The 24,002-nt window shown below is 38.0% G+C and overlaps 1 protein-coding gene across 5 annotated transcripts in view; it reads left to right on the forward strand.

The window, feature by feature from the left end:
• The window catches only part of mylk4a (myosin light chain kinase family, member 4a), a 32,541-nt gene extending 8,782 nt beyond the window's left edge, over positions 1 to 23,759 (forward strand). The window contains exons 1-16 of one of the 5 annotated variants that reach the window (XM_047799897.1): positions 12,717 to 12,944; positions 13,054 to 13,607; positions 15,889 to 16,056; positions 16,269 to 16,365; positions 16,725 to 17,121; positions 17,479 to 17,729; positions 18,037 to 18,142; positions 18,814 to 18,907; positions 19,102 to 19,211; positions 20,185 to 20,326; positions 20,782 to 20,852; positions 20,953 to 21,081; positions 21,229 to 21,381; positions 21,980 to 22,058; positions 22,175 to 22,229; positions 22,338 to 23,759. In XM_047799897.1, the coding sequence (XP_047655853.1) occupies positions 13,092 to 13,607; positions 15,889 to 16,056; positions 16,269 to 16,365; positions 16,725 to 17,121; positions 17,479 to 17,729; positions 18,037 to 18,142; positions 18,814 to 18,907; positions 19,102 to 19,211; positions 20,185 to 20,326; positions 20,782 to 20,852; positions 20,953 to 21,081; positions 21,229 to 21,381; positions 21,980 to 22,058; positions 22,175 to 22,228 (2,367 nt within the window). In that variant the 5' untranslated portion in view covers positions 12,717 to 12,944; positions 13,054 to 13,091 and the 3' untranslated portion in view covers position 22,229; positions 22,338 to 23,759. Of the gene's footprint in view, positions 1 to 12,716; positions 13,608 to 15,888; positions 16,057 to 16,268; positions 16,366 to 16,724; positions 17,122 to 17,478; positions 17,730 to 18,036; positions 18,143 to 18,813; positions 18,908 to 19,101; positions 19,212 to 20,184; positions 20,327 to 20,781; positions 20,853 to 20,952; positions 21,082 to 21,228; positions 21,382 to 21,979; positions 22,059 to 22,174; positions 22,230 to 22,337 lie in introns of those variants that run through there. The other 4 variants (XM_027176979.2, XM_047799976.1, XM_047799946.1 and 1 more) reach the window with 4 other exon arrangements.
• The last annotated feature ends 243 nt before the right edge of the window (positions 23,760 to 24,002 follow it).

The raw sequence follows: 24,002 nt of genomic DNA on the forward strand, positions 1-24,002 counted from the left end.
GAATGATCGAGTGAGTGTGATGGATTCATGTAGTATTAACATATATAAGTGACAGTGTGGGGGCACGGTGGTTTAGTGGTTAGCACGTTTGCGTCACACCTCCACGGTTGGGGGTTCGATTCCCACCTCCGCCTTGTGTGTGTGGAGTGTGCATGTTCTCCCCGTGCCTCGGGGGTTTCCTCCGGGTACTCCGGTTTCCTCCCCCGGTCCAAAGACATGCATGGTAGGTTGATTGGCATCTCTGGAGAATTGTCCGTAGTGTGTGAGTGTGTGAGTGAATCAGAGTGTGTGTGTGTGCCCTGTGATGGGTTGGCACTCCATCCAGGGTGTATCCTGCCTCGATGTGTAATGAAGCCTGACATAGGCACAGGCTCCCCGGGACCCGAGAAGTTCGGATAAGCGGTAGAAACTGAATGAATGAATAAAAGTAACAGTGTGAAATGTTCACCAGGATGTTTGTGCTGATGTGAACTACAGTATAATGATAGTGATTAACTCACGTGTGGTAGAATAGAGCAGTGATAACGTGTCTGTTTCACAACTCCAGTGTTGTGGGTTTGATTCTCGGCTCAAGTGTGAGCTGGGGGTCTGATTTTAAATGGCCGATGCGCACATTTCAATTACATCAAGTTTGGTACCGGTACTATATTTATTACAACTTTAACTGTCACTGATTCATCATAATCCTGGTAACTATGGTTACAGACTGTGGATATGGACAAATAACCCAAATGATGCCTTATGTTAAACTCATGTGGTGTAACAGAACTGATAAACTAATACAAACACATGTTTGATTAAGAGTTACATTATTCCTTGCTGGAATGGGTCACATCATTGTAGTTAGGACTGGAGGAAAAACACCGAACAAAGATTTCATTCATTCATTCATTCATCCTTAGTAACTGCCTGGTCAAGGTTGCAGAGGTTTAAAATAAAGCTACTAGTTTGTTTATAGTTTGGGAAAACGAATCAGATCATTTTTAGGAAAATCTGTGAGCAGGTATGAATTAAACTAATGAGACCCTTCTGGTTTAAACCCACTTTACCTGTATCAATCTATCAGTTTATATAAACGTCTGATGTCGTGTCTGTGGGTCTGATCTAAAACAAATCAGGTTATTTTTCAGTGTGAGACATGTGTTTGTCCCTCTGTTGATAATCTCACAAAATTTAATTTTAGTGTTGATGATAAATCTGAGCTGCTTTTCAGATGAACAAACACCCATTTCTCAGAGAGCAGAAATGGGTTTAATATCAACATTTACTCTGAAGATACAAACATATGTGTGGTAAAAAAAAAAAAAATCAATTTTTTGTTTTTTGGGAACTTTTCTATGAATATATTGCCCTTAGAAAGCTAGGGAAAAAAAACAAAAATACTGATGATGTCACAGACAGAAGACAACGGAGACAGAGATACGTCAAAATAACAGAGTTTATTGATAGTGGGTAATGAAATGAGGTGAAAGGTGGTGAAATAGTGCAGATGAAGCCCCCCCCCCCCACACACACACATACACACACGAGATCACTGGAAGCAGACCCACACGGATTAGCTTCTTGGGAGGTCGATGAACTTGGATGACTACTACGTAAAGACAGATAAAGAGTCAGGTTAGTAGACACAGCATGCAATAGCAGCCAGCGCGTACGAGACCGGACAAGGTGTGTGTGTAGGTGTGTGTGTGTGTGTGTGTGCGTGTGTGTGTGTCTTTTATGAGTAGTGGTAATGACGGGTGCCGGGTGACGGTGATTAGAACTCAGGTGATGTGGATCTGGTTTGCTGAGGGAGGGGAGAACCTGGCGATTCTGTGACAGATATAACATTAGAATTTCTTAAAGTCCTGAGTGTCTACTTTCAGATGAGCTTCAAAATAACACCACTGTGGAGTGAGACAATGAACAACATCGCCAACATGAAAATAGGCGTCAATTCCATTTTGTTGCATCTGGGAAAAAAGTTACAATCCAGTGACACAGATATCGATAGATAGTGACATGGATAGTGGCATGGCATTACACAGATATATGCTTACAGACAAACCACAGTGATCACATTTCCTTTGCATCGTGAGCACATACAGTAATCATGCCCTCGCTATGCATGCGGTATCGGTTTGTAAACGCACACCAAATCCCATTTATAGATCATTACATTAGCGTCACATGCTGATGCTGATGTAATAAGCAGCAGTAAACTGTATGTGCTGACAGGAGATTCATCTTTGGAGAAGAAAACAGGGAGTTGGAATGAGAGGCTACCTGTCAGCAAATCAGACATACAGTACAGTCTTATCATGCTGACTACACTGATGCATGGAAAGATGATTAGATTTAACTCAAGTCAAGTTAAGCAGCTTTTATTGTCGTTTGAAACTTATACTGTATAGCTGTTGCAGAACACAGTGAAATGAGACAACGCTTCACCAGGAACATGGTGCTACATAAAGTGCATCTATGCAACCTGCTGCAAGCAGTGCAGGACAAATAGACAAGAAGACAGTGCAGGACAAATGACATTATACAAAAGACAATACACAAAAGCATCGCCGACCAGTGTAAATAGTGTATGCTCTACATTGCATGTGTACATATATACATTGCATATATATATATATATATATATATATATATATATATATATATATATATATATATATATATATATATATATATATATGTCTGTGTGTGTAAGGTCCCAAAACTGTTTTGTTGTGTCTATGTTCAGCGTTGAACATAATATTTCATACTATATCAGCATAATATGAAGGTTATATGGAAGCAGGCACTCAGGGCATTTTGTAGCTTTTTCTGTTTAAACCTAAACTACTAGAGGCATTATTATCATAGTGAAGTTAAGAAAAGAAAAGAAAAGAAAAGAAAAGAAAACAAAACAAAACAAATGCTTATTTTTCCACACAAAGCTGTGATAGACTTGTCCACTTTTATAAGGTTTCCAAGTTAAGAGTTAGACCTTATACTGTTCTTCTTCCTGAGTTTGATCTCTTTTTCAATTTAAATGGGTCTGTCTGTCCATCTGCCTTTCTGTCTGTCTGTCTGTCTGACTGTCTGTATGTCTTTCTGTCTGTCTATATGTCTGTCTGTCTGTCTGTCTGTCTGTCTGTCGGTCGGTTGGTCTGTCTGTATGTAGTATGTATGTATGTATGTCTGTCTGTCTGTCTGTCTGTCTGTCTGTCTGTCTGTCTATCTGTATGTCTTTCTGTCTGTCTGTCGGTCGGTTGGTCTGTCTGTATGTATGTCTGTCTATCTGTCTGTCTGTATGTCTTTCTGTCTGTCTGTCTGTCTGTCTGACTGTCTGTCTCTCGGTCTGTCTGTCTGTATGTCTGTCTGTCTGTCTGTCTGTATGTATGTCTGTCTATCTCTATGTCTGTCCGTCGGTTGGTCTGTCTGTTGGTTGGTCGGTCTGTCTGTATGTATGTATGTCGGTCTGTCGGTCTGTCTGTATGTCTGTCTGTCTGTATGTATGTCTGTCTGTTGGTCGGTCTGTCTGTCTGACTGTCTGTCGGTCTGTCTGTCTGTCTGTCTGTCTGTCTGTCGGTCGGTCTGTCTGTATGTCAGTCTGTCTGTGTGTCTGTGTGTCTGTCTGTCTGTATGTATGTCTGTCTGTCTGTCTGTATGTCTGTCTGTCTGTCTGTCTGTATGTCTGTCTGTCGGTCAGTCTATCTGTTGGTCGGTCTGTCTGTCGGTCTGTATGTCGGTCTGTCTGTCTGTCTGTACAGGCTTTGACCTGAGCCATGGTTACTTAACTCTTTTCTCCAGAGGCCAAATAATTGAATTTCCTCCTGTTTTTCTTATGTCCATGTTCAGCATTGAACATCTGTCACATCTCGCTCCACAATGGTGTTAGATACATAGACACTCAGTGAACCTGGACACTCGGGAATTTGTAGCTTTTCATAAGTAATTCTTTTTTTACCTACAATACCTGGGGCAGTATTTTCATAGGGAAAATATTTATTTCACACAAATTTGTTTTGCTATTCAAAGTAAATGGTGATATTAAGCCCATTTCTGCTCTCCAACATGCTTGTCCATAAGCTTCTAAAATATGAAGGTGTTTTCTTCAACCACTTACATTCTGTGTAAGGTTATAACAGAGGAAGAAATCTGTCATGCAGAGCTGTTATACAGTGTTAGGGTGAAAGGTAAAATGTTTATTAAGGCAGAGGAGCTATTTCTGTTTTGTGGTAAAGATCTTTAAAATGTTACGTAAGACATCAGGTTAACGTTATCCAACTAACAGTGAAGTCAATCCTCCTGTATTGGTCTTCTACTCTGGAAACAATGTGAGGCTCGTAGGTGCTTGTGGCATGACCATCATTGTGCTACAACCATCACATGTCTCTGCAATGCAGGTGTACGTCACTGACAGTGCCTTTTCCGTCACTTCTGTTCATTGCAGTCATAGAGAGAGCGTTAGTGAGGGGAAGCTAGCCTGTCAGCACCTGCTAAACAGGCTTTAAGATTTTACAGCATGTTGACAAGCACAGAATGGTAAGATGGGTACATTCTCTGGTTTAGTGAGCTTTTTTCTGTTTAATACAGCTCTGTATACTAAGATAGGGAATCTCAATCTTTAGTCTATACTTTTTAATAAATCAAACATCATTAATGTGTCTGTTTTGCTATTAATGCATTGTGGATGTGTCTAAACCACACTGAAAACCACCCTCCTTAAAAGACAAGGTGCACTATGGGCATTTAGACTTTGAGGCATAAGATTTCTTCTACCCTGGATTTGGAGGCAAATCCCAGGTTCATGGCATTATCTTTACTATAATAACTCACTTAACGACTCGGATGGCAGATGTGCCACATAATCTTACGCTTAAAATCAACCGATTAAAAATGTGTTATTCAACCCAGACAAAAGTGTGAGGTTCAGTAACATTTCTGTAAGTAGATGATTGTTCGCATTTATGTAGCGACTCGCTAGACTGATTGACTCGCTATATCTTCATAGGCAGCTGACAATTAATCATTTCTAAATCTATATACAGTATTCTCCATCAAAGAGATCAACTAAGATGAAATGAACTTCTGCTTGAACAAGGCACTAGGAATATAAAACATTATTTTTTTTCTTTACCATCCAGTCATTAAAACGACCAAACACTGACCAGTTTCCTGTCATGTAAATACAATTGTCTTCACTATAATCACATAGTACACCTCATATAAAAATATCTGCTATATATATAGGAAAAAAAATAATTGAAATAATCACAGCTGTATTTGGAAACAGTCTCCTTTTGGCTTGTGACTCTAACCACATCGTTGGCTCGGCTAAACAGATCAGAAGCCAGAACATTTAGTACAAAGAACTCACCTTTGCTGCTGCCAGGATTTACGCATCAGTCACTGAAATGTTTTCTCAGCTTCTGGACCAAATTCTCACAAGAAGACAAAATGGCTGATAATTTGGGCAACTCTGATATTGGCAGGAATTCCAGATATAATATTAGGATGCTTCTACACTTGACATGTTTTTAGTATGTTTTTTTATCTAGAACTATAAAAACACTCTTACCATTCTCTCTTAAGGAGGAGCATAATAATGAACGTGTAAAACAACACAAAGAGTTAACTAGATCAGAGGTGAGAAGTGAGAGAGATTGTGGATTTTACTCCGCTTCAGCAGATTTTATTATTACACCTGAATAATGACTCTGGCTGAGAGCATCCTGGATTTTGTTGTCTTTTTTTATTACATTATGAGATCAAGACTGATGAAGCCTTTACATTGTTGAGTGTGTGCCCTTGACATTTAAGCTCACGTCTCTCTCTCTCTCTCTCTCTCTCTCTCTCTCTCTCTCTCTCTCTCTCTCTCTCTCTCTCTCTCTCACACACACACACACACACACACACACACACACACACACACACACACACAGACACACACACACACTTTAAAATATACACATACACATATACACATAGACTTATACACATATTTTTTTCACACTCTAAGTTAACACGTGTATTTCTGCTCTGGCTTTAGAGCCGTTATTTATAACCGGGCTGGACAGTGACAAGCTCATAAGAATTATATAGAGGATCTTTTTAAGTAGGGGATGAAAAGCTATGCTGATGGTTATTTACAGGTGCTCAGGGACTGTCCTGTAATCTGTGAGCCACTGATGAGGACAATGACAGGGATTTTAAAGTGTTTCCTCACTTGCGTAGGTTTCTGCTATACTGTAGATGCACAGGACTCAGTGGTGACTCAGTGGTTAAATGTTTGGGGTCGAATCATAGCACTGTAATGCTGTGTAATATTGGCTTCTAATGCAACACCATTTACCCTTAATGCATCAGAGCAGACAAGTGAATAAACCTAAATCTAAATACTGGGCCTTGTAAAGGGCTGTGCTATGCCTAGACATCTCTTATGATGATCTTTACTGTACATTCCCAAAAGCCCTATTCAGACAGGATCAGTTTTACATCTGGAGTTAACAGGGAGAAATATAATGATCACTGGGTTATTTTAATCCTGTCTGAACAGTATATGCTATGGCTTTTCTATACAATGACCATAACAGCAGGTACTATAAACCCTCAATAGCCACATATTAGCAAATCATGTTTCAGCAGTGAAAGAGATGCATAAAATCATGCAGATACAAGTGATGAGTTTCACTGAATATTCACATCAAACATCAGAAGTGTGATCTCTGTGATTTCAACCGTGGTCTGAGATGGGCATTTCTCTATATAGTCTGTTTACACTGAAAATAAATGTTTTACATGATACTTCATTATGACCTTTTTCAATATAAATGTGATTCCTGTTTTGCTTTGTCTCTGATGGTCTGTGCATCATCTGCTGTTGATGTATGGATATGACTTAGAGCCAAGCTACAGAGTTGCAGTGTAAATGTTTTGAGGCGAATATCAGCTCTTTGTTCTGTACATCCTCGTCAATAAATAAATAAATAAATAAATAAATAAATAAATAAATAAATAAATAAATAAAAATAAACTAAACACACAGAGTTAATCGAAAGATTTAGATCATATAGAATCATGTAATGTTCCCATTATTCATGGGTGTTAACACATAATCCATGATGTATGGCAACATGTTACACAACTTAAAATTTTCTGCATCATTATCTGCATGTCATTATGCATTACGGGAAGGGAAAAAGTCTCTCTCTCTCTCTCTCTCTCTCTCTCTCTCTCTCTCTCTCTCTCTCTCTCTCTCTCTCTCTCTCTCTCTCCCCCTCTCTCTCTGGATGGTCTTACAGCTCCCTCTGCTGTTCACATTTAGACATGGCTTAATAAAATACAGGTACTGTAGGTTTTTTGTGTGATTGTGCCCTAAAGGTCTTGTCCTATTACCTCCAACATCTCGGCGGATGTTCACTGTTTACATCAACTAATATAAGTGAGAGGAAATATTATATCTCTTGAAAAAAATTGGGACTAACAAATCATGGCTGCTATGAAGGAACATGTATAGAATATTACCCAGTAGATTTGTAGAGCTTCCTGTGATGAAATATGTTTGTCTCCTGCATGTATCTCACTCACAAGTCAAATTCAGCACAAGGAAGTGAAAAAAATCTGATCTAATTTCGGATCTGGTTTCAAATTAAACCGAACAGACACGTCATCATCCAACACTTTAATAAAAGCTTGACTGTGTAAGTGTAAATCATGCAGAAGTGTTTACATAGACTCACTGTAGTGACTTTTACATGGAGATTAAGGCAAGATTTATTGGTGAATAAGTACATTTCTTTTTTCCCCGGGCAAAATGTGTTTGCAATTTATTTAAGTTTAGTTGCCAAAGGATTTGTCAGATATTATAGAGTTTTCTCAGTGCAGCACACAAATATCATGTCACCACCAATATCATCAATCACTAAAATACTGCCAATAGGTTTGGCACAAACTAAAAAAAAAACAAACAAACAGCAAAATATTTAAAGTGGTATGCAAGATGTACAGTACTGAGTGACCAGACACCAGGTTTGATATATACATATCACCTGATAATGTCCATCTGTTTTATGCAAAACATTTTAAGCACCTACTTTTTTTATGATGGAGACATCAGTGAGTTTAAAGCCTTCATATTCTTCTGCATTCATGAGCAGTGTTATTTTTGGGAAAGTGAGACATTAGTCGGCATCAGACGTGTCTTATTTCCTTTGGTTTTAATCCCTACTAGACTGGTATTAATTCAGCACTGGGGATTTTGCCCTTAATGTCCCTGGACAGGGTGTGCTTGCTGTTTTACTGAAAGCCGAATAAGGATCGCATCATGTGACCTTTTCCTTACTTATACTTTCTCCATTGGTGCTTGTGTGTCTAACCGTGAGGAGTTGAAAGCTGAGATGTTTCTAGCTCTGGGCACCTTGATGTAGATATATGAATGTTTTGTGATGACTAGGCCAAAATAATGATTAAATATTATGTGCAGGATTTAGTTTTAATATGCAAATACAGTCCATTTGCAAATTCTAATACAATCAGTTATATTTATAACATAACTCTGTGTTCCTCTGATTGTTCTGCTTTGATTATATCGACATCACCATGTGGTGATGCCGAACACTGGATTCCTGCTGGATACCTGCACAGATATTTTCCACTGGACTGTGTTTATGTTCCCCTGGGTCAAAGCACTAGCTTGGAGTATGCTTGCTCTGCCAATGATAGGCCTTCAGAGCATATCCATTTACACACTACAACTTGGCAGCGGTGCCAAAAGAACAATTTGTGCTCTGGAGATCAGAGCCAGTAATGAAGGGGTTCCAGAGCACAGCGTCAGAAAACCCAGGGGCAGCCCTCCCTCCATGACCTCGTTTTTAGTTCTCCTTGGAAGGGTCATACACTCTGTCTTTGTGGATGGCTGGGAGAGTATCGTGGGTTATGTTTCTGTCAGAGTACTTTATGTCTGGTCCAAAGGTGTGTGCTGCATGCCATTCTTCACCTCTCTTCACCTTTCTCACTCTCTCTGCTACACTGCCATACTGTACCAGTTCTTGGCACTCTGACTTGGCATACTGAGAGACAGTCAGCATGGAGTGCTTCATCACTATTCTTATACTCGTGAAGTTCCAGTTTCACTGTACATTCGAAGCGGAATTGTTTTTGCAGAAATCACCTCAGAAGACATCTCGGCACCTTGCTTTTATTGTCCTGAAATGTCATGCACCCCTCCTGAGCAACCCGGTCCTGTTTCATTTCCTGGCAACGGGAGCTTATGTGTTTTCCGTCGCGTCACACTAATCGCAGGTGTGAAGTCTGTGGTGTCCCAAACATACCAACATGAATATTCAGCCCACATCAGCTTACTCAGGCCTCAGAGGGTGCTTTCATATCCACAGTCCATTTAAAATCAAACCCTTCAGTGTGGTTCATACAGCAGGTGAGAACATGCTGTGGATATCACGCTGGTTTTGTGCAGTCTGAGAACATCTGAGTGAGAATTTTTTTCAATTGAGGTTTGATTTCTGTGAAAGTGATTTGAAGTCAAGCAGGAAGCGAACAAACATACACTTTGTTTATTGTTGTAATGAACTGATGGAATACAAAAATATTTGAAACAATAAATCCAGAATTAAACATTTTTTAAAGGTGTGTTTTTTCTGTCCATTTATGATTTGTGGTTTCTAAGCTTACATTTATTGATGCTGTATATCGGTCCAGTACAGTAAATAAAATGAATTGAAGTGTATGTTTTCAGCCCTACATGACCCTCAGCTAACATGTTTTTATGTTTTTTTTGGTTTGTTTAATTCAATATTATTCAGTTTTAAACTAAACCAAAACATTGATTCAGACTGAAAAAACATATTTAAAAAAAAAACAAATTTAACATATTTTAGAAAAACAAACAAACAAAAAACATTTTTAGCTCTTTTTTTAAAATGATCTAAACATATATTATATTTATATTATGTACTATTTTTTATTATCATTTATTTTTAGATTCATTATATTTATAATTTTTAAGAAAATAAAAATCATTATTTAAAGAGTGTCTCAGTGCAAGTGAAGGTTAAAGATCGTTTATGATCATAAAAATCAGGCAAACGGTCCAGAAACAGAGCCAGAATCTGAATCTGGCACAGATACAGGCATTGGTCAGGGGAGTCATTTTTGAAGGTTGTGGTGTTTGCTGGGAAATTGAGTTTGTGGATGACGGTAATGCGGCAAAAGGGTCTTTGGTTTGTCTCAGAGCTTCCCAAAATTCTCCAAAGTTTTAGCTCTACCTTTCATGTTATGTGCTGGTGTTAAGTATAAAATGATAAATTACAACCATTTACTTGTTAAAGTAATACGTTAATGGTTGTATAATTGTCACAATCAGAATGTCATCCACAATGAATTAATACTAATTCAAAGTTATGTAAAAACCTATAACCATCTTTTAAAAGAATACATTTCTTATAGATTATATTGTAGACTGTTTATTCAGCTTGCTAACTTAAATGCCATAATCTTGTAATCTTGTAACCTTTCACTCTGCACATTCCTCTTCAATGCCATAGCCTTAGAACCATTTCTGTAATTCTGTAATTCTTAATGATGTCCACACATCTCTGCACTGTTATAGCCTTTATATTTATTCACTGTATATGCTTTCATATATACCACCTGCTGTAAATATGCTAGATATTTATCTGCACTTTTGCACGACTGCTAAATTTTGCACTTCTGGTAGATGCCAAACTGCATTTCGTCTATCTATCTATCTATCTATCTATCTATCTATCTATCTATCTAGCTAGCTAGCTAGCTAGCTAGCTAGCTAGCTAGCTAGCTAAAGCTGAGTCCAAACCATCTATCTATAAATACTCCATACGGCACGTGAGTGTGATTTGTTTTTCTTCCTCTTTTTCACCAACAGTATCACCATTTCAATTTTAACAGTATTAATGCTGCTACTGTATAGAGTTCATAAACTGGTATATACAGCACACAACGACCTCAACACTCGCCGCTTCCACTCAGTCATCTGTTAACGCCTGAGGACAGGTGCAACAGTCCTACCCCGTCAGCGAGGCCTCTATTTGATCTCATTCATCATGGCACTCTCGGCGTCACTTGTCTACACCTAGAACAGAATTAAATGTTCTGGTTCTGAAAATATAGCATTGCTTGTAGCAACTAAATAGCATCTGTGATTTAAAGTGTTGACAAAAAAAGTTTCAGGCAAATAATTTCTATTATTTCAAAAGCTAACATTTCAAATTTTTGCTCATGTTTTCTGGACTTTCCTTCTTATTGAAGCAAGATGATTTCAGATGAAAAGCTCTGACAAGTTTGTTTTTATTGTAAGGTGATAGTAAATGAGCACTGTGCTGTGCTCCTGGGGTTATAAGTACAGAGCTGGACACGGGTCCTGAAATGAGCCAAGAGTCAGGCTATTTTTGGTGGCCTTGGCTCAGCTTGCTGACCGTGCCACTGCTTGTCAAGTATGTTTCATGGCATGCTGTAAAGGGGTCCAAAAAAAATGTAAGTGGCTAAGAATGTGTGGAAGCTGAGAGTGTACCCTGGCACAAGCTCATATTCATTTTTGGCAATGTTAGCTTTTTTTTCTGTTTTGGCAAAGTTAAAATAAACAGAGTCAGATTGATGAATTTTGGCTATGAGGAATATCACGTCATGAACAATTCACCAATGTGCTGATTTGCATGCCCATGTCTGAAAGCACTGCCAATGCAGGTTGTGCTAGGTTTAAAGGTAAAGCTACAGAGAACAGATTCATATTTCATCCTCTAAGTTAAAATTGATCTGTAACTGTCTTAACTGTGAATGAGTAAGCTTCTTCAGAGGATTTGACTGAGTGAATGTATTTGCCAGGAAAGCAACACCAAATAAATCACGGCTGTCATTTTGCTCAGGTTACAGTCGAGGGGCCACGGTTACATGCAGAGACATAGTGTGCCACCTGCATCCTGTCAATGAGTGAGTGAGGGCGTTTCTGTTGGGTGATAATACGAAACGGACAACCAGGCTGCAAATAAATAAAATCCTCCTATGAATTTAGAAACGTTCGTGTAAACGCCTTGACAACAATGGTGCAAAGTCGAAACAACTTGCATGATTCAGTTTGTATGCCAAGTTTAAGGTTATGGTTAAGGTCAGGGGACAGAGTTAGCATTTTAGAACTCATACGATCGTATGAACATGAACAATACATTAGTATTTCTACGGATTCCTTACGCATCCACTGCTCCGGGTGTGTGTTCATGGTGTGTGTGTGTTTACTGCTGTGTGTGTGTGTGTGCACTTTGGATGGGTTAAACGCAGAGAACGAATTCTGAGTATGGGTCACCATACTTAGCCGTATGTCACGTCACTTGATCAAAGCATGATATAATCACTGCAATTCTATTAAATAATATAATTATTATAATGTATTCATATATAATAAAAGTACAAACATCTCTTTAGATCTTTCATGTTTATTTCTCTTTGTGGTGTTTTACAAAACTCTAGACATAAGACCCTCAGATGTCTTAAATTAACCATTTTTTTCCGATCTGTAAGCTGAGATTGAACACCGAAGTGGAAAAAAGTCTTTCCATTTACATGCATGTGCGTATATCTGGTGTGTATACACAGAAACCTTTTGACACCTGGCAGCCGGTGTCGACTGGAGCATCTGCTCGATTTCAGAATTTGAAAAAGTCTCAGATGTCACGCTACTCTTCCTGATCCACCACTCGCCTCTGAGGCCCCTGTTGACACAGGACCCCCACCTCCTGTGCAGTTACATTTAGGGAGGCAGGTTCATTCTTTTCTTAAAACTATCTTTAGTAGAGAGAGTTGCAGAAGTGCCAAATAGAGGTGTACAGAAAGAAGGGCACACTTGTTATTGTAGGACTTGCTACTTTGTAGTTCTTTAACGGATTTACTTAAAGCAGGGGAAAACCTTTTTTTCATCTTCTGAGGTATTTGTTATTTCTGGATTGATTATTTCTATTTTTTATTAATTTTTATTTTTGTATTAATTATTTATACCACCTTTCTGGACGTTGGCAAAATTGTTTTGCAATACAGCGGATTCCCTCTGGTCACCATTTGTTTTATCTGCCACCATGACTTCTGTGGAAATGAGTCCTGGATTTGATGTAATCCAGGTCAGGATCGAGACTCTAAGCAGCAAAATGGACACGCTCATTAGCATCCAGGAAAAAGTCCTCAGCCGCCTGGACAGCATGTCAGAGGAACTCGTTGGCATAGAACGAGACATGGAAACTCTGAAAGTAGACAAGGAAGAGACACCTCCAACAAGCCACACGAAGGGACCAGCCCGTGGCATTGGGGGCGAGATGAAAGAAATGTGCCTAGAAATGAACAACATCATGACAGCTGTAAATGAGCGTTCCGAGCAGCAGACCAAGAAGCTGGAAGGCATGGAGAGGCTTGTGATGAGCATCCAACAGGTGGTCAGCTTCATTGGGGAAACCGTCAAGACTTCCAAAATCACAGAACTCATGTTCAAGGGGCCAGCAGCACGCAAAAGCAAAGCAATGTTATCCTCAGGGGGCAAGACTCAGGATAGCAAACATGGTACTAAGAGACAGGCCTCATGTGAAACTGTACCCAGCAAGGTGAGTCAGATACTGTATGAAGCAAACTCTGCCACAGACTTGACACAGTGTTTTTTCAACTCCGAACCACTCACATTTTTACTCCAGACACAGTTCCCATTCCAGCACATGTAATTCTACAGCTCTGGCCTAGAACATAGTGTTTTTATTGCCTGGGACACGACAGTGTATCGAGCCAACCATGACGCTGACCCTGCCATACATCCTTAACATTTCTTGAGCAACATTTATACCCTACATTTTCCAGTCAAGCCATCTGATCCTTGAATGAGATTTTCTAACCTGATGAACCATATGCAGCAGCTATTCATATTTGTTAAAGATGTTCAGTATTGTCATAGTAAATATTCTACAATAATGGGTATTACTGGGTAACTTCTCCAAATGTAATAAAATATGTTACTACCCTACTGCCTGGATTAAGTTGTTGCATGTCTTATGAACAGCAGCATTCTTGTTCTAGCCACATACTGTAGAGGCACAACATTGGTTGCTGTTTATACATACTCACTGTAAATGCATTACAGACACCCTTATCCAGAGTGACTTACAACTGAGCAACTGAGGGTTAAGGGCCTTGCTCAGGGGCCCAGCAGCGGCAGCTTGGTGGACCTAGGGTTCGAATCCATGACTTTCCGATCAGCAGCCCAACACCTTAACCACTGAGCTACCACATCCCCCCTTGCATGCCATGTAGGATTTGATAGGGAATCTGAAATATCTCCCCACTATCACTATGGTTATCTTGCTTTAATTAACATTATGCATTGTATATGTTTTGCATATTATGAGACCTAGTAGGATTAAGAGCACTGCTAGATAACAAGCACCTAAATTGATTCCCAACACCCTGCTAGGAGGAGAATGGTGGGAATGATTCAAGTAATTAGGAATGCAGGTTGACTTCAGTGCTTGTGTCAGTGTCTTACTCTCTAGATAGCAAACCAGTGTTTGGTCATGGAATGATAGCCATGGAGGCATTTGAGTTTGGCTGCCAGAAGTCAAAAGTCAGCTCAGACCTGGTGAGATCAGATCCAACCACTGTGTCATGTTGCCAAACTGAAATGGTGCGGGTGGTTGAATTTGGACCACGATCACGTTCCAGTGCAGAATTTTACCCTAAACTATTGAGTAAGAGAACTGATCTAGGATCATAGACCGTTGGTGGGTTTTCCATGACACAAGCCATGACCATCCCTACATTTTTTTTGTATTCGTTTTCTCGATGTCTTTTCATCCACTGAACAAGCGTCACCCGATGTTGTCGAGCCATTAGCATTGGTAGATGGATGGAGAAACTTGTCCATTCTTGCTTGCTGAATTCTCTATCAAAATAGAGAACTAGTCTAAAATCCCAGTATCATTTTAAACTCACATCAATCTAAATACATAAACTGACCCCAGTGAGAAATCAAATGATCCCAGGTGTGGTTATGAGCACTACCCCTTATGATCTAGGGTTCCTGTATCACACAGTGACCTTAGTTGCAGTAACATATACTGGATTGTAGCAAAATGTGGTACGGATGTGGTAGCCTAATGGTTAAGGTGTTGGGCTACCAATCGGAAGGTTGTAAGTTCGATTCCTACATCTACCAGTTGTATGAAAATGAGATAAAGTGTAAGCTGCTCTGGATAAGGGTGTCTATTAAATGCTGTAAATGTAAAATGGTTTTCATACTGATGCAAAACCTATATTATTTTACAGAATAATAACCTATTAATACATTTAACATACACTTGCAAAGAAAAGGTCAATCATACCAGCTTACTTAATAACATTTGGAAGCATTCCCACTCTCTTTTAAGCACAGTGTGCCACGAGGGCCTTCTGGGAGCTTTTGCATCCGTATGGACATATATAGAGTCTTAAGTGCTTTTTTTTTTTTTTTGGATGGATTGCAGTCGTACCTTTCTGAAAGAATTGGACTAGATTGTACACACAGCTCAGAAGAAAAAATCTGAGTTGTTCCACAGACCATGATTTAAGTATAACCTTTCTAACTCATACATTGCATTTAGCAGTTCCAATGAACCAAAATCTATCCTAAATGTCTCATCCTCTATGTTGTATATTGTTTTATTCACTCTTCCTAAGATCAACCCAATGTAATCCATCCTTTCATTTCATCCACCATGCCATTTTACATTTCTACCATTTACTAGCCTCTGTATTTATTCATCTGTATCTTTGTCCTATGTAAACCCATTAACATTACCTCATGTTAACATTCATCATTCCCTGTGCTGTTCCATTCCATCTGTGTCGTGTCTGTAACAGAAAACTACCTCTAATAAACGTAATAAAAGGACAGAAGCTTTAACCGTGGCATTTGAGCCCAGCAGCCTGGAAGCTACTCATAAGCTAAAGCTTCATGGACCAAAGAATTTCCTTTCCTCAAAGAAGTCCTTCAAATTTCTTCACTCATCCATATCATTGCCTTCAAAAGTGTGTATTATTATTATTTAAAGTTTTTCTTTATTGAGTTTTGCTGGTAGTGACAGGAAGCATGAGTTATAAACTACCATTCTATGCCGGATGAATAAGCATAGAATGAGGAAGAGTGTGATACACTTTAAGGCATTAATTCTTTTATTTAGTTTATTTCTTTACCTACCTGTTAATTCTTGGTTTTCTTGTTTTTTGCTCCAACGATGAAGCTGAAGGATCACAAGTTTAAAGACGGGAAGGAGAAAAGTCACGTGACCCTTAAGGGGCTTAAGGTGCAGAAGACAAATAAGCCCCCAGACACTACAGGTATGAAAGCTGAGTGGATAACTACTATGATTGAGATGCCATTTAGTCATTGTTTCTCCTGACATGGAAAACATGCATCCACAGCAAGCACAACAATATTTCACTGCTTTCCTTTCATTTTTTTTTACTCTAAAATGATCAATAGGGTTGAAACTAAGCATAGAATTAGCAAAAACACAACGGGGTTAAATAGCACCCATTTTAATTGATTGATTTATTAATATACTTTAAAATTAGTTAGTATTTATATACTTTTTCAACTTCCTGTTGCTTGTAGAATATTCTAGATATTCCTTAGGGGTGAATGTGCTCTATGAGAGTACGCAGTTAAATGGCAGTATCTTTTCTGTTCCACACAGACTCGGCCTCTGTGAAGAAGCAGGCCCTGCTCCTGGAGGAAGTTCAGAAGCTGAACAAAGAGAATGCTGAGCGCTCCATTTCATCCACAGGGTCAGAGGCTGAGGAACCTCCCAGCCAAAACCTTCTGGATTTCATCCTGGATAAAGCTGAAGATCCTGCAGTCGAACAAGAGGAGCTTTTACCAGACGTCCAGGAAAGAGTCGTCTCTCCGGAGTTAAAAGAAGAGGAGGAGAAAGTGGAGGAACCGAAAACCGAAGATATACAGGTTAAAGTGGATGAGACGATTAAAAAATCCGAAGAGGAGGAGGTCAAAGAGGTAATTGAAGAGGAGATCAAAGAGGAAGAAGTTTCCCCGGTCGTTGTTATGGAGGTGGAGAATGCTGTGGCACCACAGAGGTACCCAATTTCACCATATTATTAGGAATATTATCAAAATTTAACAAAACTTAGATTTTAATTTATGCTAAGATGAGATTTAGCTGAAAAGTGATATTGGAGAGCATTCCTATCAAATCTACAAGACTAATATATGAGTCTAACTTGACTGATTCAGTTTTCTAGATACAGCTTAATGCTTTTTTCCAAATAACAATAGTCACAAACATTTCTCATTTAGACCAGTTAATTTTTTTTTACAATTTCTTGAAGTTTTACCAAAAATGTTAAGTTTTACCAAAAATATTCCTGACATATGAGGTCTGTTCCTTATGCTGTACACCTCAACAATTCACTTCAGTTTTGTGAATCTTTCAGCTGTGAACCTGAACCTCTGCATGAAGTCACCACGATCAGCGAGCCGTGTGAGTCGGTAAAGAGCCTTGAACTGCAGACCTGCGAAAAAGACAGCGAGGAAATGAAAGAAAATGAAAATCAAATGCATGATCCTCAAGATCTGTGCGGCGTTTTCAAAGCAGACGGAGTCGAAATCCATTTAGATTTCAGCAAAATGAAGAAAACGGAAGAGAAACAATTTGACGACGGCGAGTGCGAGCAGTTCTTCATTGGTGAGGCTTGGGAAGAGCTTCTATTTAATATATCTGTTATATTTGAGGGACACAAATAATTAAAATCACATTAGGAAGAAAAACCTTCATTATGGTTACTATTTACACGCTGCATGATTTCTAAAGATGTATTCAAATTCAGTTAAATCATAGCAGATTTGTATAATTACATATAAAAACATCTAGAATTCTCGACAGTTTTTAAATAAACTCCAGGAAACAACAGCGAAGCATCAGATTTACTTTACATCCATTAAAGATTAATGCATATTAACTTGATGCCCCCCCCCCCCCGTCTTTGCTTCAGATTGCACCCCTCCACCACCAGCTCCATTCAACCACCGTGTGGTTTCAGCCAAACCCAACCAGATCAGCAACTTCTACACCATCAACCACCAGGAGATCCTCGGAGGGTACGCTTTTCCATTTTCATTCTCTTTCCTCCATATTTGGCACTGAGAAGCTACAATAGCTAAGAGCAGAGAACAGAATGTAAGAAATGGTGTGAAGAGTGCGGAAAGTGGGCAGCAGAGTCCATTTAATCCTCACAGGGAGGGTTTTGCGCAACCTTCCACTGCTGAGCTCTGCTCTCTTCTCGCTCGATTCATAGCTCTAGAGTCAGGGGCAGTTATTTTTACCCAGGGCTTTCTGGGTATGTGAAACTGGACTCTTTCACCAGCTGGAAGCTAATCAGTAAGCGTTAATCTAGTACTTCAAAGAGATTTTGCTTTCAGCAGAGTAGCTTGGAAAAACACCATCAGTACGCGATAATGAGTGTTCACTGCAGGGGCGCCCCCAAGGGGTATAAACTGTGGCCACCCCTGTGGCCACCCCTAGTATGAATTTGAATATATAATGAAAATTCACAATAGTTCATGAAATAAATAAATAAAATGAAGCACACACTGCAGCCACCAAAAAAGATTGTAGATTGATTGGCACCACCAGAGTAGCTGTTTCACTACCCCCTCCCCCTCTCCATCTCATCGTTACTACCCCAAGATTTGCTGTGGTCTCTTTCATGAAGGAAATGTAATTTCTTGTTAATTTGTGGTCATTTTTCTTTTCTTTTTTGGTCTTACAGCGGCCGTTTTGGTCAGGTGCACAAATGTATTGAAAATTCCTCTGGACTCACTCTGGCCGCTAAGATCATAAAAGCACGGAGTTTAAAGGAAAAGGTATAGAAACACCTCCAAACACAACAAAACTTAAATAACAGAAATAACCCGTGGGTTATGTTTAATGAGCTTTAATTATAGCTAACTCAAACATTTGAGGACTCTTTATTAAAATGGACTAGAAGTGCCCATATGCTGTTAGCTATAGTTTTGGTTTTGACAGAAACGCAATGTGTTTCTGCTTATTTTGGTAGGATGTGGTGAAAAACGAGATTCAGGTCATGAACCAACTGGACCATGCCAATCTCATCCAGCTCTATGCTGCCTATGAATCCAGGAACGACATCATCCTCGTCCTCGAATAGTAGGCAACACTCAGAGATTTATATCTTTTCTACAGTAAGGCTAGTGAGGACAGGGTAAAAAAGAAGAAAACGCACAACAATGTAGTTATGTCCTGCTTCTATGAAAGACCTTTCTGGACTGGGATTAATATTTAGACATTAATAGAGTTGCTCTTTAAGGTGCTATATTAAACGTTTCTATTGCTATAATATCTATAATATTAACATATATAATTATATTTAAAGATTTGGATTATTAGCCTGTATCAGTTCTGATTCATTGTTTTAGGATTTTCAGATTAATTGAAGCAAATTAATTTATTCAGGATTCTGTTTTACATTTTTCTGACCCAGAAATTAGCCTCCCCCCACCCACTCAGAACAAAACTGCTCAGTTCAAACACTTTAATTACATGACAAAAAAGAAAGACCTGGCAATTTTTCTTTTGTAATTGCAGTTCACCTCTCCGACAGTAGAGGGTGACAGAAATGACAAATCTCACCTTTAATACAACTATTTCACTTTCAACAATGTACTGCAGTGCAGCATTAAGTACTAGTGAAAATCTGTGCACTGTTTGTGTTGTTGTTTATGTGTGTATTTTATTAATGCTTTAATTTAATTAGATTTAATTACCAGAAGCATATTGCATATGTATCAGATATGTAAAATAATATAATAATAATAATAATAATAATAATAATAATAATAATAATAATAAGAAGAAGAAGAAGAAGAAGAATAAGAAGAAGAAGAAGAAGAAGAAGAAGACGAAGAAGAATGATCTTTTTTAAAACAATTAGTTTTTAAAATTTTGAACACTGTAGACATTAATTATTCTGAATTAATTAAAAAATTAAAAACGTAAAAATATTAATATTAACTAAAATGTAGATCGATATACTAAGAATAAAGTATAAGAATGAGTTAGTTCTGTTTTGTATCCATTTAAATATAAATCCAACACAATCCTCCATGTTTCTTGTTGACAGTGTGAACGGTGGTGAGCTCTTCGACAGGATTATAGATGAGAACTACACACTGACAGAGCTGGACACAGTCATGTTTGTCAGACAGATCTGTGAGGGTCTGCGCTATATGCACAAAATGTACATCATCCACCTGGACCTGAAGGTAACAACACATTTCACTAAGAATTAACTTCATAATAATAATAATAATAATAATAATAATAATAATAATAATAATAATAATAATAATAATAATAATAATAATGTTTGTCACATTATAAGGTGCTCATGATTTAAAATAACATTTAGCATTTATACTGAAAGCTGCTAAGTTAAAATATGTAGCTACACTGAAGCTGAAGTGAACTGATAAATTATTGCATAAAATAAGGCACTCTTAGTAAGAAGCTAAGAAGAAGCTAATTTTACATGACTACAAAACAATGATTAGAAAAAAATGCCATGACTTTATTTGCTTGTTTCTGGAAGTGTTTATCTTGCTAGCTAAACTAAAGGGCATGTAGCAATCGAAGTAGTTCATGTAATGTGAATAATAATAATGCGATAACTGCCATAATTCAAGCTGTGTTGTGACGACATCTGTGTCTTTTTCTCTAGCCTGAGAATATCCTGTGTGTTAGCAGAGTGACAAACAAAATCAAGATCATTGACTTTGGACTTGCAAGAAAGTATGTTAATGATAGTGTTCCTTTATTATATACTATATGAGTTGAATGATTTAGCATTTCCAGACTAGTCATTACTCCTTCTGCTTCCATTTCTCAATAGATACGTACCTCGGGAGAAGTTACGGGTGAATTTTGGCACACCAGAGTTTCTTGCCCCAGAGGTGATCAACTATGACTTTGTGTCCTTCAACACAGACATGTGGAGCCTCGGAGTCATCGTCTACATGCTGTAAGAGTCCTCAGGTTCACCAAGGAGTTCACTATAGAGTTTAATGCTATACTGAAAACAACTAGCATCATTTTGATAGAAAGATTGGAATTTATTTGTTGTTGTTTGCTTGACTAGCACAGTGCTCACTTTTTTTTTCTTGATCAGCCTGAGTGGTTTATCTCCGTTTCTTGGTGATGATGATAACGAGACACTGAACAACATCCTGGCCTGCCACTGGAACTTTGAGGAAAGCGAGTTCTTAGGCATTTCAGATGAGGCCAAGGAATTCATTTCCAAACTGCTTGTCTACAATAAAAGGTCTGTCCATCCACCCACTTATGCACCCAATGATCTTTTCATCCATCCATCCATCCATCCATCCATCCAGCCATCCATCCATCCATCCATCCATCCATCCATCCATCCATCCATCCATCCATCCATCCAACCATCCATCCATGCACCAAATAAACTTTCCATCCATCCAACCAACCGACCATCCATGCATGCAATGATCTTTTTATCATCCTTCTATCTATCCATCTATCTATCTATCTATCTATCTATCTATCTATCTATCTATCTATCTATCTATCTATCTATCTATCTATCTATCTATCTATCTATCCATCCATCCATCCATCCATCCATCCATCCATTCATACATACATACACACACACACACACACATACATACATACATACATACATACATACATACATACATACACACACATACATACATACATACATACATACATACATACATACATACATACATACATACATACATACATACAAACATACATCCTTCAAGCCCTCTAATTATTTATTCTTTCATTCATCAATTAATCTACTCCACAATTCATCCACATCTATCTCACAGTGCTAATTTATGGATGCTGTGTATTTGCAGTTGGAGAATAGGTGCAAGTGAAGCTCTGAAGCATCCTTGGCTGTCAGACCCCTTGCTCCATCAACACCTGTACAAAAAGGTAAGGTATGATCTTTCCTTTCGCACACATGATGGTGAAGAACTGCCCACTGAAACACTGGATACGCTGTGAACTAGTTGAACTTGTTTTTAATCACTTTCTCACTGGCATTACAGAAGAACATGTGTCATTCACGTCGAAACTCATGTGTTCCTCCACCTGAGAGCTAATGTAAGTGACCTACTGTTTTAATTAGTTAGCTACAGTAGCTAACCTAGCTTATATCATCAAGTTAATGCATATCATGAGATTGATCAGCTTTATTCTGCTTTATTGTAGATCTGGCTTTGTTTCTGCTAGCTGAGGCCATCCGGACCAAGCCTGCTGTGCTTTTTATTACTGGACATTACTTGTTAAACTACCTACCTTATGCTGTTTGGGTCAATTGTTGCAGAAATTTGTGCCATTTTTGGTAACTACAGTCACATATTATTATTGTTAACATCATTATCATTGGAGTTAATTAATCACATAGCTCAATAGTGAACTGATTCGTAACCTAAAAAACTCCATAAATAATTATTTTGGATCTTTTAATAGGAAATACAATGATTAGAATAATAATAATAATCATAATTATCGGCTTCTGCATTTGTATAAACATGTAAAGCACCACTGTACACTGAATAAGTAAAAAATAAAACATTTTGGTGTGGGCTTTTATAGGAACATAGTAAATGACAACTATTTATTACATAAAGATATGGTAGGAAATTAAAAAATTAACAAAACCTTCCTAAACGTAAAGGTACAGCTTAACCACAGACTGCTGTGAAGCACTGACACCTGAGACTGAAAAGTGTCCTTAAAGTTAACGTATGTAATCATGCCAGCGATTTCCTTTTTGTTTTTTTTTCTTGATAAATAACAAGATTTTTTTTTTGTAATTTGTTTATTCTTGTACAATTCCCAGTGAATGAATGAGTTGTTGCTATAGAAACAGTAACAGATTAGAATTCAGCCTAGCTGTATAGTGGAATAAATGTTATTTAAAACACTATCATGAAAATGAGAAATAAATGACAGAATTGTGACTGGAAGTACCAGAGGAGTGTTTCACTGTGTGTTATGGTGTAGTATTATGTGCTTAAGCATGGAATAGCAAATTCAGACAACAGTGAAAAATCTATTTTTATATCTAGTTTCTATACAGTATAATGAGCGAAGCGTGAGAGCTAACATTCAGCATTAGGTAATATTATTTAAAGGATGCATGATAACTTGCAGTGTTGCTGTACATATTTTTTTATCTGTATGACCTTTTCTCTGTGCTACACTGTATAAAGAAGTTACTTGATTTACTGTACTGTAACAGCCCATTAATCCCATAACACTGAGACACGGTCTAATCTCTTCTACTTTATATGATGATGCATTAAATCTGATGAGGAGTGTTTGTAACTACATTCATCTGACATTCTATTCTATCTTTTCAACTCCAGCAGTAATTAATATCATCTTTTCTTTCTTTTAATGAATAAGAATTTGGATTATTTGGCCAAGGTTAGAAAAACACCTGAGTTACTGAATTGATCCCTGAATAAATTGTCTGTGAGGTCGAGGTGTCGACATGTACACATCTTCTGTTAAGCTGCATTCTGCATTCTTCTTCTTCTTCTACTTCTTCTTCTTCTTCTTCTTCTTCTTCTTCTTCTTCTTCTTCTTCTTCTTCTTCTTCTTCTTCTTCTTCTTCTTCTTCTTCTTTTTTAAACACCACAAAACATGTAATTTGTCCATATTGTGTATGTGTGTGAATGATGATCAAGAAACATTTTTACAGGTACATTAAAGTAATTTAAGTCTTAACATGCTCTGACTTCTGAGTTTTAATCTTAAAATTACTTTCAAAAAACATCCTGTAGCTTTTAGTGCACTATTAATAGCCACATCTTTTTAATTATTTTTTATTTTTTATTTATTTTTTATTTTAGTTTTTAGAATAGT

This window comes from Tachysurus fulvidraco, chromosome 1 (assembly GCF_022655615.1).
Source record: "Tachysurus fulvidraco isolate hzauxx_2018 chromosome 1, HZAU_PFXX_2.0, whole genome shotgun sequence".
Lineage (NCBI taxonomy): Eukaryota > Metazoa > Chordata > Actinopteri > Siluriformes > Bagridae > Tachysurus > Tachysurus fulvidraco.